The sequence below is a fragment of the Delphinus delphis genome, chromosome 15 (assembly GCF_949987515.2).
Source record: "Delphinus delphis chromosome 15, mDelDel1.2, whole genome shotgun sequence".
Lineage (NCBI taxonomy): Eukaryota > Metazoa > Chordata > Mammalia > Artiodactyla > Delphinidae > Delphinus > Delphinus delphis.
In genome coordinates this window covers 65,900,010-65,919,880 of record NC_082697.1, presented here as the reverse complement: position 1 = coordinate 65,919,880, position 19,871 = coordinate 65,900,010, and the positions used below count along the sequence as shown (strand labels likewise).

General features: G+C 39.9%; 1 protein-coding gene across 1 annotated transcript in view; it reads right to left on the bottom strand.

Moving 5' to 3' along the window:
- The window catches only part of ACSM3 (acyl-CoA synthetase medium chain family member 3), a 28,180-nt gene extending 9,329 nt beyond the window's left edge, over positions 1–18,851 (bottom strand). The window contains 10 exon segments of the mRNA XM_060031862.1: positions 207–238; positions 241–286; positions 1,201–1,327; positions 3,251–3,339; positions 3,612–3,768; positions 3,907–4,050; positions 6,658–6,858; positions 17,845–17,988; positions 17,990–18,060; positions 18,642–18,851. Coding sequence (XP_059887845.1) covers positions 207–238; positions 241–286; positions 1,201–1,327; positions 3,251–3,339; positions 3,612–3,768; positions 3,907–4,050; positions 6,658–6,858; positions 17,845–17,988; positions 17,990–18,060; positions 18,642–18,842 — 1,212 coding nt within the window. The 5' untranslated portion in view covers positions 18,843–18,851.
- Positions 18,852–19,871: the final 1,020 nt, after the last annotated feature.

The window sequence follows — 19,871 nt, the reverse complement described above, 5'->3', positions numbered from 1 at the left end:
TTAGAACTATTTGGCATAAGAACTGCTTTTGAGAGAAAAAAGAGACAAACTAACATTTCTAACCCATTTCCATCTTTATATGGAAGTTAAGATATCATAGAAGTAACATGATCATCACCAAAACTAGGAATGTAAGGGAGTAGAAGCGGGGTAGGTGGTAAACAGATTGGGTTGTTAAATATTTTCCTGGGAAGGGATGTACAAACCTTAACATCAAAAGCAGGAGAAGGCTTCCCATTGAGCCAGGCTTAATTTTCATTCCCTTAAAATTTCCACAGATTAGTACCTAGTTAAGAAGAAGAAAGAGTAAAGTAACATGGCAAATAACTTAAATTTATTCATTCATCCACCATGCATTCATTCAACAAATATTTATTCAGAACTTACTGTGAATCAGGCTCAAAATAAAACAAATTCTATGCTCTCATGAAGTATAGAGATAGACACTAGACAAATATAATAAAGTTATAACACTAAGTAAATTTATAATTGCTAAAATATCCACATTTATGAAAACATTTGTACTCATATTCGCATGATACTTGTTATGCTGTTTCTATTTAATACGTCAATTTTTGTTTTTCTTTTATTTTTGGTATTCTAATTTTTGACCAGGTACTACTTTCTCATGGTTCATAAATTGAAGCATTATAAAAAGACACACTGAAAAATTTCTTTAGCCTTTCCCTTATCTGCTCCATTTTATCCCTCCCTTTCCTACATAATAACCACTTTTGTTATTATGTCATTCATTTCCTCTAGAATTTCTTCTTATTTCTACGAGCCCTTTAGATAAACCTTTTTAGAGTGTGCTTATCAAGGAGTTTTCCAGCAAACTTAATATTTCAAGTAACAAGGAGCTCAGCATTTTCTATTTTTAAAGTAGCCCTAAGAAATTTCCTCATTACGTAAGGGGAGATCTTTTTGTAGATCTAGTATTTTTTAATTAAAAAAATTTTTAATGCCCTGGTCCTGATCAATTATATAGTGGCTTTCCTCAATGAATGGCTATTTAAACTGTATCTGTTACAGAGCTTTTTTGCAACTATCTTCCCTCAAGTTTTTTTTTTTTTAAACTGTTCTTCTAATCACGCCACTCCCTCCCTATCCCTCAACCACAAAGATATAATAAACACTTTGGTTTTTTATTCATCTGACTGAATTGAGTCCAGCCCTGTCTTTTCAGTGAAGTCTGTATACCGTTTCAGTCTGTCCATATCCTTCGTGGATAGCCAGACCTGTCCTGTTTCTCCATTGTTCAGTCACTTCAGAGTTGACTGACTCCCCAGCACTTACACAGTGCTTTAAGCTTTTGAACTTATAGTTTCTCAGAAGACAGATAACGAGTTAAATTTAGGAGGAAAATGGAGAAAAAATGGAAATTAGGGTTATTTCTAGTGAAATTTCATACAAAGTGTTTTCGTTTTTCCCCCAACTCCCTTCTCCAATACAAAATAAACAAAACATTCTACCATAAATGGACTCCCGAAACACCAGTTTTTTTTTTTTTTCTTTTTCTCCCTTTTATTTGGGGCGGGGGCGTGATTTGTTGCAGAGAAAAGCCATGCCATCCCTAGGGAAGGTACCACATAATATGTTAAATCAGTGATGAAAGGTTTACCAATTGTCTGGTTAAATTGTGGAGTATTTATACAATAGAACACTCTACAGTTGTTAAGAAAAAAGAAGAAGCTCCTGGACTGTACTGTTCCATAGCACTTTTTGTTATGATAGAAATTTCTATGCTGAGCTGTCCACTATTGTATCCTCTAGCTCTGTGTGGCTGTTGAGCACTTGAAGCATGACTAGTGCAACTGAGGCCCTGAGTTTTTTTCATTGAGGTATAATTGACTTATAATGTTGTATTAGTTTTAGGTTTACAACGTTAATGATTTGATGTTTGTATATAGTGAACTGATCAGCGCAAGTCTAGTTAACATCTCTTACCCTACGTATTTACAAGACTGTTTTTTCTTGTGATGAGAACTTTTAATATCTACTCCCTTAGCAACTTCAAATATGCAACACAGTAAGTCCCCTGCATACGAACCTTCAAACTGCAAACTTTCAAAGATGTGAATGTGTGTTTGCATGTCCAGTCACATAAGTTAGCTCATGTGTCTGGCATACATTGTCACGTGCGCCATCCTCTACAAGTGGTTGTGCTTTTGTGTACTTTACTGTGCAGTACTGTATAGAGGACAGTAGTACAGTATCTTTATTTCAAGCTCAGGATGTCTGGAAGCAAGCGTAAAAGCAGTGGTGATGTAGCTGGTACTACTGTACTTTTCAAGGTACTGTACTGTAAGATTTAAAATGTTTTCTGTATTTTTTGTGTTTGTTTTTTATATATTATTTGTGTGAAAAGTATTATAAACATATTACAGTACAGTGCTATATAGCCAATTGTGTTAGTTGGGTACCTAGGCTAACTTCATTGGACTTAGAAACAAATTGGACTTACGAATGTGCTCTTGGAACGGAATTCATTCGTGTATGTGGGGGACTTACTGTACAGTATTATTAGCTATAGTCTGGAACTGAATTTTTAATTTAATTAAAATTTAAATACCTACATGTGGCTAGTGGTTACCAAATTGGACAGCACAGTTCCAGGATGTATTGTAGGTGAAGAAAGGAAGGTCAGAATTGTGTGCATATCATGTTCCCATTATAAAAGAGAGGGGGAGAACATATGCATATTGGCTTGTGCATGCATAGATCTCAGGGAGAGGGAGAACTGAGACTGAGGACAAGGTATGGAGGAAGACTTTCACTAATATATTCTTATATACCTATTGAATTTTATGTCATGTGAATTGTTTCCTGTTCAAAAATCAAATAAAGTCAATTAAAAGTAGTGATCAATCCACACTTTCAAATGGAATCAGTAATAAAGGACATTCATCTTTCCTGTTTGCTGGAATAGGGTTTTAAATAGGGGTGACATATATTTTCTCAGCTCAGGTAGCAGTCATCATACAAAGGATAAACACCTTCTTATCCATAACCACTGGGCTGAACCCTCCCTTTCCTCTCCTTGCTTGAGGGAAACCACCCTGGATATAGTAATTATCATTTACAGAATGTAAGCAAGAAGGAAGGGGAGAAGAGATTGCTAAACCCCATACCTACTGGCCTGGAGCTATGTTTTTAGGCAGAGAGATCTTTTATTTTATAAAATAAAAATATTTTATAATATTTCTTCTTCTTCCTCTCCCCTCCTCCCACTAAGTGCCCATTCACCAACCTTTCTTATCTGGTCTTATCATTCTGCACAAGTATTCTATCTGCAATTGGTGCTGAACAGAAGACTGTGATGGGAAACTTGCGAAGTGTCTGCAATTTAGAAGAAGTGGTCTTACCACAATTTTTAGTAAGTGCCTAAATGTCTGTGGTAGATACAGCACAACTTAAAACATTGTTTATTCTAACATAAACTCGCTCACACCTTTGCTTTGTATATCCTTTCAGGCTTATTGATTTTACAGACATGAAATACTTTAAATCATGTTGTCTACTCTGATTTCCGCAAGTTACTTTATTCACCAGTCCTGTCAGTGACAGTACTAATGCATTTCTAAATGTTGGCCTCTTTTGCTCTGCCTTACTTGTAAGATGGAAGTTGGCTCAAACCGTGGCAAATAACGTGCAAGTACACATGCTCCCTGGATCCGTGGAGAATAAACACTACTCCATGCAGATTTTGCCCAGCCTGTGTCTGAGGTATTCCACATGACATCCGAAGGGGTCAAATCCAGCCAGAACCTGGGTAAACAAAGAATAGACTTTATATATATATATATATATATATATATATATATATGAAAAGAAATTTAAGATACCAATAAAGGAATCATCACCTTTGTAGCACTGACACTTCAAGCTACAGTCCTGTGAGAGTACCTTCCGTTTATAGATAATCCTAAACCAAAACTGCTGTGGGTGTGTCCGGTCATTTTAGGAGATCCGCTTGTTCCGCTGGTGAAGAAAATGGCCATCGTCTCATTGTGTTTTGTCTTCACACAGGTGTTGTTGTCACTGGCATGTCTATGAAGAAAGAATTACAATGATTCTGCACATTAAACACAGCATCATATTTTTTGTTTTAGTTTTGATTTTTTCTTGGCTGCACCACACAGCATGAGGGATCTTGGTTCCCCGACCAGGGATCGAACCCATGCCCCCTGCAGTAGAAGCGCAGAGTCTTAACCACTGGACCACCAGGGAGGTCCCAAACACAGCGTCACAGACTGTTACCACAGAGAAGGATTTACTCAGACCTCTTCATCTCATTGATCAGGTCCCAGTGACTTAGGGTGAACTCCAAGGTAAAAGCCATCTCTCTCAGGACCTCCCTGGTTACACAGTGGTTAAGACCCTGTGCTCCCAGTGCAGGAGGCCCAGGTTCATCCCTGGTCAGGGAACTAGATGCCACATCCATGCTGCAACTAAGAGTTCACATGCCACAACTAAGGAGCACACTGCAACTAAGACCCAGCATGACCAAATAAATAAATATTAAAAAAAAAAATAAGCCATCTCTCTCTGCATCTTTTAAGGTGCTTTCCAGAAGCAAACTAAACTTTGTTGTCAATAGCCCATTTATAACAAGTTGACTTCATAGCTTTGTACTGTATAAGGAAGAGTTGAAGCAGTTTAAAAACTCAAGAATTTTATCATACCTCCAACAGAAAGAGGATTCTATAATCTTATAATCATGGATATGTGAAGAAAAATGTGATTTTAAAAAAAATGGGTATGTTAATAGAAGTCATGGCTAATGGTATAAGGCAGGGATAATCAAGCTATAGCCCACAGGCCAAATATGGCCTGCCTTCTGTTTTTGCAGATAACGTTTTATTGGAACACAACCATGTCCATTCTTTTACATATTGTCTGTGACTGCTTTCTACACTATGACAGCAAGGGTGAGTAGGTATGATAAGAGACTGCATGGCCTGCAAAGCCTGTATATTTACTATCCATCCCTTTTATAAAAAACATTTGCTGACCCCTCAAAAGGATGGTTTTTCTGTTTCTCAAAAAAGAGTCTACATAGTTCTGAATATAGTAAACAATAAGACTGAAGAGGATCTAAGTATCCACCTAGGGAAGGAAGGGCCTCAGTTAAAGAGAAAAAAAATTTTGGTTCCAAAGGATAATTGGGCTTTGATACATGTCATACATCAGGGCAGCTGAGAGGAGGTAAACTCTGCACATTTGAGTGTCTAAGAAGCATACAGAATTTTATTTGGGAATATTGAGCTGAGAATGAATGAATCAGAAATATCCAGCCATGAGAAATATAGAAAAGCTATTTTTAAATCCTAACAAAGATAAACCAAATGTTTAGGCTATAATTCCATAATTTTTTTCTTTAAAAAAAGTTAGTACTATAGCTGTGTACCTATCCTTCTATCATAGATATGGTTACTCTTGAAACCTAAGGCAGGTTTAGTGTACCAGTCCCTCAGAAGCATTGTACATAGCAGTTAGGTATGTGGGCTCAGAAACCAGACTGCCTAAGTTTGAAACCCAGTTCTGCCAGAGCCTAGCATTTGACCTTATTCATCTGTATAATTATAGTTCCTACTCCCTAGGTTGTTGTGATATTTAAATGAGTTAATATATCTGAAGTGCTTGGATTCGTTTTTGGCACATAATCAGTGCCATATAAATGTTAGCTATTGTGCAATTATAACATTTTTATTAGAACAGAATTTGGCCTTTGATAACTCAATAAATGTTAACTATTTTAGAAGAGGTAGGAACAAGTCCATAGTTGCCAGCATGCTCCAAAATCACTGAGTAAAGGTAGGAAGCTCATTCCAGAAAGGGAATTTGCTGCCACCCTAAAGCTAAAATATAACCAATACTTGGCGAGATTTCCAAGTGACCCCAGGAAGCACCCCAGAGCAGGGCTTGAACGTCAGTATAATTCAGTTTTGTAATTGCATCCATTAAATATTCTTCATACTATAACTGATAGAAATGTTACTGTCATCAAGGGAATGATGCAGCCTACAAAGAAGGATTGACTGTGATCAATTTCCCTGGGAGATAACAGCTCTGTGGTTGATGCTGTGATGCACCTCCTAGATCCTGCTTCAGGATTTAAAACATACTCCCTCCAGGAGCTAGGATCCTTCTTTAGATACTACCTTGACTGAAGACAGCTGCCTTGCTCAAGGTCATGCCTCCTAAGGACAGCCCATACCTAGTTACTGATCAGCATAGGACCTCTTGCTTTAGCTGGGCAGAGCTTTGAAGGGCTATCCAAACTCCACAGATCTCAGTAGGCTGGCTGAGGGCTTTTTTGGAAGTACAATCCCACATCTTTCCCTTTCTTTCACAGGTGTTTAATGCAAGATAACTCCTCAGCAAACTTCTTACACAACTAATCTCTGTCTTAGGGTGTGCTTCCTTGAGATCCCAACCTATGAAAAACACTGCCAGCTCCTTATTGCCTCAGAGCTTTGCACTATAAGTGCAGGAATAATCACCAGTTGTTCCCTTTGTCAAGAGTCCAAGAATTTAATTAAATTTTTGTCTATCGTTTTAATTTTCATTTTTCTGGTCAGTCATGGATTGACTGTCTTATCAATGTTGCGTTTCTTCTTGGGAAGCTGTTCTACAACAATTATGGCTACTCACTTAATCATCTCCTTGAGGTTCTCCCATCCCTCTCTGGGGCTCTGAGACACAATTATCTTGGAGTGCAGATTTTCACATTTAGATGCAACACCATCTACTGCTGGAGCTAAAACATCATTGGTAATAATGCACTTTGATTTTGAAGATGGTAGTCGGTAGAGGATGTCTTTCTGGGTCATCTGAGTGGTTCCTGGATTAAAACTGTCCCTAAAGGAGAAGAAAAGAAAATGTTTAGAAAGGATTTCCTTCACCATGTTAGGGTAGTGTAGATAACTCATGTACATTCTGTATTTCTCAGAGTGAGTTAGTTGGTTTTCTAGGCAAGGTGTCTGTCTTCCTTTCATTATTATGCTTTTGCCTTTCAAGGGATCTCAAAGTCTATGACCCTTTTGACCTAACATGAAAGGGTATTAAATCCTGGATAATTATCTTCTATCTGGAGACCATTCATAACATTCAGCTTGAAGAGGGTTTTGATTGAAAAGTAATATTACCCAACATTTATTTAGTACTTTGAGTGCCAGGTGCTGTTTACGTGTTTTGCATGTTTTAACATTTAATCCCTACCCAAAAACACAAAACTCAAAAGCTATTGTCAACTAAAAAGAAAATACACAACATAAAAGTTGAGAATTATGTTTTATTGGGAGGACTTTCTCAGGATGTTAGCCTGGGAGCAGCGTCTCAGATAGCTCTGAGGGACTGCTCCGAAGAGTGAAGCGAGAAGCCGGGATATATAGGGGTGGTTTTTACAACAAAAACCAGGTAGTTGGAACATCAAAAGATTACTGTTAATTAAAGAAAACCTGACATCTCAAGTTAATGAATTTAGTGCTTTTCTGTGTATGGGAAGATGCAAGAGTCTGGGCTCACTGAAATCATTCCTTTGATAGGCACCTCAACTGTCTAGGGCCAAGATCCTCTTCTTTCCCATCCTGAGTTCCCTCAGGGCATTACCATCAGGGGCAGCTACAGTGGCTGATGGCTTGATGGCCACAACATCCTTTGTTTGCTGATATAGCAGGTGGCATTCTTAGTCCACCCTATAAATAATATGCCCAAGATCACTGAAGTAGCAAGTGGCAGTGCATGGACTGAACCCTGCAGCCTGACTTCAGAGCTGTACATTTAACCACTTCGGTTCAGTGCCTCTTAAAACATACATGAATATTTTATGGTTTCTTTCCAAAGAGAAAGATTGAGGCATTTATCTCTTCTGTGCTTCTGCTCCCCACCTGCTGTAAATTACACTGTAAGGTGTATTGTAATGGTTAAGAGTGTGTCCTGGAGCCAGACACTCTTAGTGCTTGGCCTTGAGCAAGACTACTTCACCTCTGGGATTTTCAGGTTCTGCATCTGTAGAATGGGATTATAATAACACTACCTTCTTTATAGGATTATTAAGGACTAAATGAGTTAAAATGCATGTAGAGCTTAGAACAGTACTGAATAAAATTTAGCTATTATTTTCTCTAAGGATTAATGGACTTCCAAGAATATATCTATATCTGTATCATATTTCTATCTCTGTCTCTATCTGTGTTCCAGATTCCACCACTCAAATTCCAGACCTTCAAGTAGGGGTGGAAGGCATTTAGTTTATAATGATTTTTCCTCTTCCTAGTGACACAGCAGGCAAGGAATTTTGAAGAACATATATCTGGTCATTCCTGGACTCTTTATTTATTTAAAACTTTTTATTTATTTTTAAATTTTTGGCTGTGTTGGGTCTCCATTTCTGCGTGCGGGCTTTCTCTAGTTGCGGTGAGCGGGGGCTACTCTTCGTTGCAGTGCGTGGGCTTCTCATTGCAGTGGCTTCTCTTGTTGCGGAGCACAGGCTCTAGGCACCTCGGGCTTCAGTAGTTGTGGTACACAGACTCAGTAGTTGTGGCTTGCGGGCTCTCGAGCGCAGGCTTGGTAGTTGTGGTGCACGGGCTTTGTTACTGTGTGGCATGTGGGATCTTCCCGGACCAGGGATCAAACTCATGTCCCCTGCACTGGCAGGAGGATTCTTAACCACTGAGCCACTGGGGAAGTCCCATTCTTGGACTCTTGACACTGGCTCATCTTTTCATTTTGGAAAGGACAAGTCCCTCCCATGGAGTCCTTCAAGAAACAGACAACCAGGACCAAAACATAAGGTTCTTTAGAATATCTTCCCTTTCTAATCAAAGCAATGCAGCAATTTTTATGAGGCTTTAACTCCAAGGTTATTCCTTAGAGATGTTGCACCTAGAGATAAGTAGTAAGCCTGCCATGGCCAACACTTTTCCATAATTTAAAGGCACTTACAACAAACCCACTGTTGACATTTCATGACCAAGGAGAAGTACTTTATTTAAACACATTACCCTTAGATAATTAAGTTCTGCCAATACATAATTCCTAAAATATCTTTAAAGGAATCTATTAACAGTGATCAGTCTTACCTATTAAACATCTTCCTATCCAAATTATCATTTGGGAAGCATTACACTGTTTACTTTAAATATAAAACAATCTTCTGGTATTGCTCTGAAGTGATGTCCCAGATGATTATGTAACAGGGAAGAGCCAATTCTGACTCCTTGTTGGATCTGTTTCTTTAACTTTTGCTTTTCGTTGCTTTTGTTATTATAATCACTGTCTATAGCTGTAAGCACACATAATGGCCTGCCACAGGGAACCCTGCCCCCCTGCCTGACTGTTAAACTAAAGTGCCTTTGTTCAGCGCACAGAGAGACACTGCCCACCTGACCCTGCCCACCTGTGAATGGCTGCAGAAAAGAAGAAATTAACACATCCCCTCCCCAATGCAGGCCATTCCAGGAGATGTTTTGCAAGATAAATGGCCTTTTTACTTTACTTCCTCACCTCATCCCCCTCCCTGTTCTTTAAAAGAAACTGGCATCCAGACCCCAATAAGATGGTGTTTGGGGGACCATAGCCCGCCATATTCTCCATCTGCCAGCTTTCCGAAAAAAGTCTCTATTAGTTGCCTCAACACCTCGTCTCCTGATTTATTGGCCTGTCCTGCAGTGAGCAGAGCGAGCTTGGACTCAGTAACAATTATAAATACAATGGATACCTTTATTCATTAAAAAAGTATATTGAAGCCTACTATGTGGTGGACACTTTTCTAAGTGCTAAGGATACTGTAGAAAACAAAATGGACAGAGGTGCCTGCCCTCATTCTAGACAGACTGGAAACACATATACAATATCAGATGATAATAAATTTGTTAAAAAAAATAAAGAATGAGCACTTTGGGTGAAGGTGGGGGAGGAGCTGTTCTAGATAGGTTGGCTGGGGATGGCTTCTCTGAGGAGGATACCTACTAATATTTAAGTTTCATGTAAAAAAAAAAAAAGTTCAAAACTTCCAGAAATGAAATGCCCGTTTCTGCTTCACAGTTGTTATTTTGTATAAATGTATAGACATCATATATCTTTTCAAATTAGTGTTTTTATGTTCTTCAGGTAAATACCCAGAAGTGGAATAGTTGGGTCATATGGTAGTTCTAAATTTTTTGAAGGAATCTCCATACTGTTTTCCATAGTAACTGCACCAATTTACAGTATCACCAACAGTGTATGAGAGTTCCTTTTTCTCCACATCCTCTCCAACATTTGTTATTCCTTGTCTTGTTGATAATAGTCATTCTAATAGGTGTACAGTGATGTCTTACTGTTGTTTTGATTTTTTAAATTAGATTTTATCGGAGTATAGCTGCTTAACAATGTTGTGTTAGCTTCTACTGCACAGCAAAATGAATCAGCCATACATATACATATATCCTCTGCCTTTTGGATTTCCCTCCCATTTAGGACACCGCAGTGCATTAAGTAGAGTTCCCTGTGCTATACCGTATGTTCCCCTCATTGGCTCTTTTATACATAGTTATCAATAGTGTATGTGTGTCAGTCCCGATCTCCCCATTCCTCCCACCCCACCCCTTTCTCCCTTGGTATCCATACATTTGTTCTCTATGTCTCTATTTCTGCTTTGCAAATAAGGTCATCTATACCATTTTTGCTAGATTCCACATATATGCATTAATATAAGTAGGTGTCTGTGGCTTCATTCAGATGCAGCCCATCACTGTGTCTTTTCCCTGTTATGGTTGCCCTAGATGTAGTGCCATGCTGTTGTGTGGAGTGAGGGGGAGCTGGTCAGCTTGGGCTGGGGTGCACGGTGAGGTGGTCTCCCAAAACCTGATAGCCACCAGGGTAGACCTCTCTCTGCCCTGCCTGCGGGCAACCAGCCCCTGTGTGCTCCTCACAAGTGGAATCCAAGCTTCTCCAGGCTTTCTGTCTGTCCCAGTGGCTCTCCAAGCAGCCAGTGGGTCTTGTCTCCTCCACAGGTCCCCAGGGCTGAGCTGCCCAGTCTGTGGCTTGACCTACTCACTCCCTAGGGCAGGTGTCCACCCAAGGAATCTCCCTTTTCCTCTAAGTTCCCTCCCAGGGGCACAGGTCCCAACCCAATCCCTTTTTTTCCCATCCTACCCAACTGTGTGTGTGTCTTTCTTACAGCCTTAGTTGTACAGGAGTCCTTCTGTCAGTTTCCAATTAGTTTTCAGTGAGAATTGTTCCACAGGTAGATGTATTTTTGATGTGTTCAGGTGGGAGATTAGTGCCGGGTACACTTACTCCACCATCTTCAAGAAGTTCTCAACATTTCTTCTAAGGCAGGTGTAGTGGTGAGTTCCCTCAGCTTTAGTTTGCCTGGGAAAGCTTTTATTTCTCCTTTGTATCTGAAGGAAAACTTTGCTGGATAGAGTATTCTTGGCTGACAGCTTGTATCTTTAAATATTTTGAGTATGTCATTTCACTTTCCTCTGGCCTGTAGAGTTTCTGCTGAGAAATCTGCTGATAGTCTAGTGGGGGTTCCTTTTAGGTTACTGTCTTTTTTCCCTGGATGCCTTTAAAATTCTTTATCATTAACTTTTGACAGTTTTCTATAATGTGTTTTGGATAAGGTTTTTTTTTTGCATTGAGGTAAGTAGCTTCCTGGTAATCAACTTCCTGGACTTGTACGTAATTAAGGTAATTAGCTTCCTGGACTTGTAATACAGTTCCTTCCCCAGGTTTGGGAAGTTCTAGCTATTATTTCTTTAAATAAACTCTCTGTTCGCTTCTCGCTCTCATCTCCTTATGTTGCCTTCCTAATGGAATGAGATGGTTCTCTTAGAAATTATTCATTAAAGAAACAAACAACAACAACAAAAAACTTAATTTTCTCTCTTCTCCATCCTGGGTCATTTCTAGATTTCTGTACTCATGCTTGCTGATTCTTTCTTCCATATTGTCTGCTCTATTTTCAATGCTTTCTATTGTATTCTTTATATCATTTATTGAGTTCTTTGCCTCCAGAATTTCTATTTGTTTCCTTTTTAGAGGTTCAGTCTTTTTGTAAAATATTCCTCCTGCTCATTAATTTTATTCCTGAGCTCATTGAAATGACTTTCTGAGTTTTCTTATAGATCATTTTTTAAAAAAACATCTTTATTGGAGTATAATTGCTTTACAATGGTGTGTTAGTTTCTGCTTTATAACAAAGTGAATCAGTTATACGTATACATATGTCCCCATATCTCTTCCCTCTTGCGTCTCCCTCCCTCCCACCCTCCCTATCCCACCCCTCTAGGTGGTCACAAAGCACCGAGCTGATCTCCCTGTGCTATGTGGCTGCTTCCCACTAGCTATCTATTTTACGTTTGGTAGTGTATAGATGTCCATGTCACTCTCTCACTTTGTCCCAGCTTACCCTTCCCCCTCCCTGTGTCCTCAAGTCCATTCTCTAGTATGTCTGCATCTTTATTCCCGTCTTGCCCCTAGGCTCTTCATGACAATTTTTTTTTTTTAGATTCCATATATATGTGTTAGCATACGGTATTTGTTTTTCTCTTTCTGACTTACTTCACTCTGTATGACAGCTATTTTTAGTTCTCTATCAGATTGCAATCTTCCGTGAGTTTAAGTTTGGTTTCTAGAGAACTGTCACTTTCTTTCCTGATACCTTGCCACTGTGCTTTTTCACAGTGCCTGATGACTTGTTCCTCTGCCCACCCATTTGAAGGCGTGAACACCTTTCTTATTAGGTAAGATTTGTTTACTTTGATTCTAACGATTCAACAGGTTGGTAATTAGAGGACTTTCTTTTGTTTTCCAGTAGGTGGCACTATAGCACAAGTCTTTGGTTTCCCTAACCTGACCTGCCCGTGACTGTATTGTCGAATCAGTATTTTCCACCCTTCACCACCCCTGCCAGAGGTGTCACTGGAGCCCTCATTGTCTCTGCTTGTGCCTTTGGGGTCCTTGGTGCCTTGCTGCTGCCAGTGTTGCTGCTGTTGCTCAGGTCACCCCTGGGGCACCAGGATGGCAGGCACCTTGGCCACATCTGGGGTTGTTGGGCTTGTCAGGTTTGCGGGCACTACGGCCTTGGGCAGGGCAGCTGGAGTCTTGGGCACCACTGTGGCTGGTGGGGCCAGGGTCGCAGGCCCTGCTGCTGCTGCTGCTGCCTGGGTCCCTTTGGCTGCATGTGCTGCTTCAGCTGGGAAGCTGGAGTTGTGTGCACCACCTCCCCTGCTACCACTGGGTTCTTCATCCACTGATGGGCCAGAGGGCCAGGGTTACGGCACCCCCTCCACTGTTCCCTCGATTCCACCTCCTATGTGCCATTCCACCCACCTTCAGATGTACAGATGTGTGGATCTCTCTGGTGTTCCGGTGTACTGAGCAGAGGAACCTTTGTAGAGTTATATATGTTTTACTAGTTGTAAATTGAAGGGGAGAAACAAAGGAAACATCTCACATTGCCATGATGCTGACTTCCCCCACCTAGATGACTTTTAAAAATTTTTTATTGGAGTATAGTTGATTTTTAAGAACTGTTCCTATTTCAAAATTTTGTAAAACTTCTAGAAAGTTCTAGAGAGTGCACTGGGCTCTACACTGACTTTCTGAATGCCTTTGGGCAAATGACAATGTTCCTTTTCCCCCATCTATGAAAGCTTTGCCTTCCCTGTTTATAAAATGAGACTTCCCCTTCCTAATCATAAGGCTCTTGTGAAGATAAAATGAACAAATGAGTGAACGTTTATTATAATTCCAGAGGGACCACGTACATTACAGAAACTTCTTCAAGACCTGTAGGCTGAGATTGGGTGTTATACTAGCTTTTTGTGGTAAATATTACTTAAAGGAACCAATTCTTGGCAATTCATATTTTTTAATAATTATATACTGAGGGCTCCGTTGTAAAGGGATCTGGCCTACGATACATACAAAAGAGTTTGAAAACTAAAATGTGATATGAGCTTGTTGTTGGCACTGGGGACGGACTATAGAGCATGTCTCTTTGAGAACTTGGAAATAACGGAAATAGATTGACTTCCAGGAGCTAAACTTTAAACTCAACATAAAATAGATCAGAACAGAGATATTCATAGTCCGTGTAAACAGACGTAATGATTCACAGAGAAGCAAGATTAAACCATACCCTGATATATGATATATTAATATAGAATTGGTCTCGGAAAGGGATATTGCAGCCACAGAACATAGAAAAAGGAGACTTACTAGGGCAAATCCCGACAGTACTCATCCAAGCCTGTCTGGAGGAGAAGTCTCTGTTAGGGGATTTCACTTACTATCGTCCCTGGAATGAGGCGGCCCCTAGCCAGTACCTACATTCACACTGGACGGTTTTGGTTTTCTCAAATCTACAAATTCTCTCTTGCCTTAGGACCTTTGTAGAAACTTTTCCATTTGCCTAGAATGCTCCCATTACCCATGCCTTCTCCCATTGGCTGACTCATCCCTCAGGTTTCAGCTTAAATATCCCCCTGACCTTCTCTCAGTCTATAGTGATACTGCTCTTATGCATTCTGATGGCTCCTGTGTTATTTTCTTTGTAGCACTTGTCACACTATGTGTTTACGTGACTCATGACTCTTTCCCACTGGACCCTAAACCCCGCAGCTCCTAAAACATAGCAGGTGCCCAGTAAACACTTATTGCTTGAAAGGATTGTGGGTATAAAGAGATGGGTGGATGAACTGGGCTTTCAAACCCCAGTGCCAATAAATTGAATTATGAAAGTTACTTGTTTTGTCCACTAAACAAACTTCTGGCTAAATTTTTTCTTCTCATGTAGGTCTGTTAACAGGGAGAGAGGGGGCTACTCATGCCAGTCTTTTGGCCCTTCAGGCAAATTAATAAGTTGGTAATATCATTTTATATACCTTGTATCATAAACATGGTAATGAGAGGCCTCCCTCAAGATGCAGAGCTCCACTCTCCACACACTAACATAAGCCAATTAGTGACCAGTGGCCAGATCTCCTCAGTTTACCAAGGTCTCGTCATTCTCCGGGCCCCCAGTAAGATAGAGGCTCACTTCCTCTAGCTCGGTGGTTCTCAAACTTGAACATGTATCAGAATCACCTGGAGGGCTTATTAAAACATAGATTTCTGGGTTTTGTATATCTCTACCCTAGTTTTAGATCCAGTAAATCTTGGGCAGAGCTGAAGAACTTACATTTCTCCAAGTTCCCAGTAATTCTGATTTCAAATGCTATATTTTAATATTATCCCTTTTAGTACTATGTACTTTTTCTTTTTTGAAAGCACAGTAACAGTTATCTCACTACTCTCCCCTTTAGTAATGCATTTCCAAACATTTTAAGACTCCTCCTAAGACACTGTTCAATTATACATTTTTCTTTTTTTATTGCAAAAAATACCAACTGTGCAACAGAATTCATGTAGTGTATATCTACAATTTCCTTTAAAAAATATGAAAATAAGAATTATCCACCATCTAGCTTAAAAAAGAGAATTTAACAATATGTTTGATGCCCTCTGTGTGCTCTACCCCAAATTATCAGGTAGCCATGATCCAGAATATTGTGTTAACCATTCCTTTGCCTTTCTTTATCATTTTATCACATATGTATATAGCCCTATGTAATACATAAACAACTTGCAAATATTTAAATTAGCTAAGGTTTATTAAAAGGGAAAAATTATTAGGAAATTCCAACTATGAGCTCATTTCTTTTTTTGTTTTGTTTTGTTTTTGTTTTTGCGGTACACGGGCCTCTCACTGCTGTGGCCTCTCCTGTCGCGGAGCACAGGCTCTGGATGCGCAGGGTCAGCGGCCATGGCTCACGGGCCCAGCCGCTCTGTGGCATGTGGAATTCTCCCGGACCAGGGCCCAAACCCGAGTCCCCTGCATCGGCAGGCGGACTGTCAACCACTGCACCACCAGGGAAGCCCATGAGCTCATTTCTTATTCTGCCCTGAAGACTAGCACTATTAGTATATTAGATTTACCATTTATTGCCTCCCTCTCATTCTCTCTTCTAAGAGAATCTGCCTTCCTTCTGCCCACAGCCCCAGTAACCAAGCTTTATCAGTTGAAGCTGCCTCTGATAACTTCTGACTGGCCTAAGCCAAGCTGTGCCAATCAGATTCTGCCTTAAATTTTAAGAGACTGAGTGGATTAGTGGACACGACCTACAGTGTTAAGGCCTGAGACATTAGCCTGGAAAATCAAAGCCATGCACCAACCAAAATGAAGAGAAACAATGTGTTAGCAAGAAAGAAGAGGTCAAAGGAGCAGGTGATTGTTTTTTTTTTGGAGCGGGTGCTTGAGAAAGGCAGAGGCAAGGCAAGAGGCCCTGTGGCTTCAGAGCAGAAGAGACAGATAGAAGCTGCCTGACAAATAGCCTATTCTCTTGTAGAGGCCAGTTTTTCTTTCTGCACTTTTTTCCCCTGTAAGATTCTCCAGTAGATGTTCGATAATTTTCCTTCATTATTGAATTAATATGAATGGATTTCTGGTCCTGGCAATCAAGTAGTCTGTTACTAAGACAGTGAGCTTAAGCAGCATTCATGAAAGCAGTCATTTTGTTAAAAAACCATGCAAAAGAGGACTGTGCAACTCCAGTGTATAATTTATATGTACACATGAGATTAGAGCATATAGCTCTCCTCAAATGCCAATGATTATAATAAATTAAGAATGGTTACTTAACATAATGATTTATTATGATAATAAGGATGTTAATTCAACAGATATTTCACTGAGACTTACTGTATGCCAATCTTTGGGTACATAAAGATGAATATATCAGTCATTGCGTTTTAGGAGCTTTCATAGTCCTATGAGAATGACAGATTTATAAACAAATAGTATCTCCAGACAATACTGTACAGGTTAAAATAGAAACACATGTGTATTTCTTTGGGGGATCCCAAAAAAGAAAGCATCTAGACTGGGACATCAGGGTGGGGCTGCTGAGAGGTGACATTAGAGCTGAGACTTTAAAGTCTAATAGAAGTTGTCCAGGTGGTTAGGTGTGAATGAAAGGCTTTCTAAGCATAGGAAATAGTGTGCACAAAATCAAGGAGATGAGAAAGATCACAAACTTTATAGGAAACCATTTGACGTGGTTGGAGCAAAGAGTATGAGGGTGGGGAAATGAGAAAAATAAAGGGAAGATAGCTAGAGCCTTCCATGACACACCTAAGGAAGTTCAGATTTTATCTGGTGGGCAACAGGGAGTTATTAGATAATATCAAGCAGCAAAATAAAAGGATAAAAATATGTGCTCTAGAAAGAACACTGGCTATGAATTGGATTGAGGTGGGGTGTGGACACACACAAGACCAGAATTAGGGATTCTTTTGGGAAAATGCACTCAGGAGACGGTAAAGATATGAAGTAAGGCAATGGCAATGAAGTTGGAGAAGAGGAGGCATGTAGGAAGTCAAATTTACAAGTAGGAACTGATTAGGAAGGAGGAGTAGCAGATGCCTGGCTTAGGGCACCAGATTAATGGTAATTAACCAGGAGACAAATAAAGGTTTGAAACAAAAACTAGGGTGGGTTCCTTGAGTTTGGGACTGATTGAGTTACAGATGACCATGGGTCCTATAGGAGGAGAAAAGCAGTAGGTATAAAGGTGTTCAGTTGTTGATTGGCATTCACTTAAACTTGTTTCATTATGAAAAACCCAACTCATAGTTTAGGTTAAAAGACATGGCATGTTTCCAACACATTTCCAAGGTTCGTGAGAATAATACTATATTTTGTATAGTTCCTCAAATAATTTGCCAAAACAAATGTCTCGTGATTACTTACACGTTTTGGAAAATCTCTCATCCACCATAGTTTAAATATGATCAGATCGCAAACACTACTAGCCTGTTTGCAGACAGGCTACATATGCAAGCTACCATTCGGGGATCCTGGGCAGAATCACAATTACTCGATCTCCCCTTTGCAGGGCACAGGCTTCCGTAAGTATATTTGCAAATTTCCTTGAAAAAGATCCCATTCTACAAACTCCATCTCACTTCTTCTCCATTTCCATTTATCTACCAGAAGGCTAGATTGGAAGGTCTCTTTCCAGCCTGCGGAAAGACAAATCAGTCATAGATTTAAAGGTGGTTGTGCAGCTAAATTCTGTTTCAGCTGCCTTAGTGGTATATTTTCTCTGAAGAAAATTCACAGGTCATTAGTTAGGACATACTTGTAGTATTTGGGAATAACTCTGGAGTCCTTATTTCTAGATGTTGGGAGCCATGTCACTTCTTCCAGCATACATCATTTCTCATTTAGCCTTTTTCTTTCCATAAAGTTAGAATTCTTGCATCCCTCTGTATTTCTCTCAATGCACTTTCTATGCCTCATTTCCTACCATTTCTTACTCTTGGATTCACTTTTCACTCTACTCCTTTTTGTTTTTTAAAAAATTAACCTATAATCGTACATTTTTGTAACCCAAGCTTTTTCGACCATGGAACTCTTAACATGTTGAACCAAATGTCCTGTGCATTACAGGATATTTAGCAGCACCCCTGGCCTCTACCCATTAGCACACACCCTCCCCCAAGTCATGGCAACAAAATTGTCTCCAGACATTGTCAACTGTCCCTTGGGGTAAAATCACTCACAGTTAAGAAACTGCAGTCTGACTGGCCCTTGCTCCAACCTTTTCCATATTGGTCCATTGGTCTAGGACATCTTTAGCAAAGTTGAAATACTCTGGAATCTCTAGTTTAAAGTCCTGCTTCATGGATTCATAGTTGGAGAAATCCTGAGGGATTACTGTTCTATAATCTTTATGCAATGCTCTCAAAGAAAAAGGAATTGCTAGGCACTGAAAATACTTGGCAAGAAGTAATATCTGCATGGTGACAAGAGCTAGCCTCAGTCCTGCTGAATGTTTTAGCACTCAGGATTTCTACAGAGACCAACTCATCTGAAAGACAAGCAGAAAGACATGCATTTGTTTCTGGCTTGAAGGTAGCCATGTTTCCAAACAGCTAAGTTTTATTATTGTTAATCATCATAAAAGTACCATTTTCTGAGAACTCACTATGTTCCAAACACTTTGCTCAGTGTCTTACTTACATACAATTTATCATGAAATCTTCAGCGTAACCCTGTGAAGTGGATAAGATCGTCTGTTTGCAGATAGAGAAAATGATGAGTAAGAGGTTGTCTCAGTCACCTCTGGCTGCCATAACAAAATAACATACATTGTGTGGTTTAAACAACAGACATTTATTTCTCACAGTTTTGGAGGCTGGGAAGTCCTAGATAAAGCTGCCGGCTGATTCAGTTATCTGGTGAGGGCTCTGTTCCTGGCTTGCAGATTGTTGCCTTCTCTCTGTGTCCTCACATGGTAGAGAGAGAGCGAGCTCTGGTCTCTCTTCTTCTTGAAAGATACTAATCCCATCAGGGGCCTCACTGTCATGACCTCATCTAAACCTAATACCTTCCAAAGGCTCTATCCCCAAATACCATCACATTGGAGGTTAAGGCTTCAACATAAGAACTGGTTTGGAGTGGGGTACAAGCATTCGGTCTGTAACAGAAGCATTGGTTGGCTTTGAACCCAGAACTGTCTGGTCCCAGCCCATTCTTCTGACTACTAAGGCTATTGCCTCCTATATACATTTCTAAAGAAGTAAAGATCTGGGTTACCCAGTTACTCTCAGTGAAAGCAAAGGGTTAAGCTTTTAATCTAATATCTTACACCTACAGATTTCAAAAGGAGTGCAGAAATGTTTAGGAGAATTTTTCACAGTGGATAATCCATAGATGAAGAAACTGAGGTAGCTCAGTACCAACTATGCATGAAAGCACTGTCAAAGATCCTCTAGTTTATAGGGTACGGTTCCCATACTCCAAATAGGAGCCCACGCTATCTTTGAGT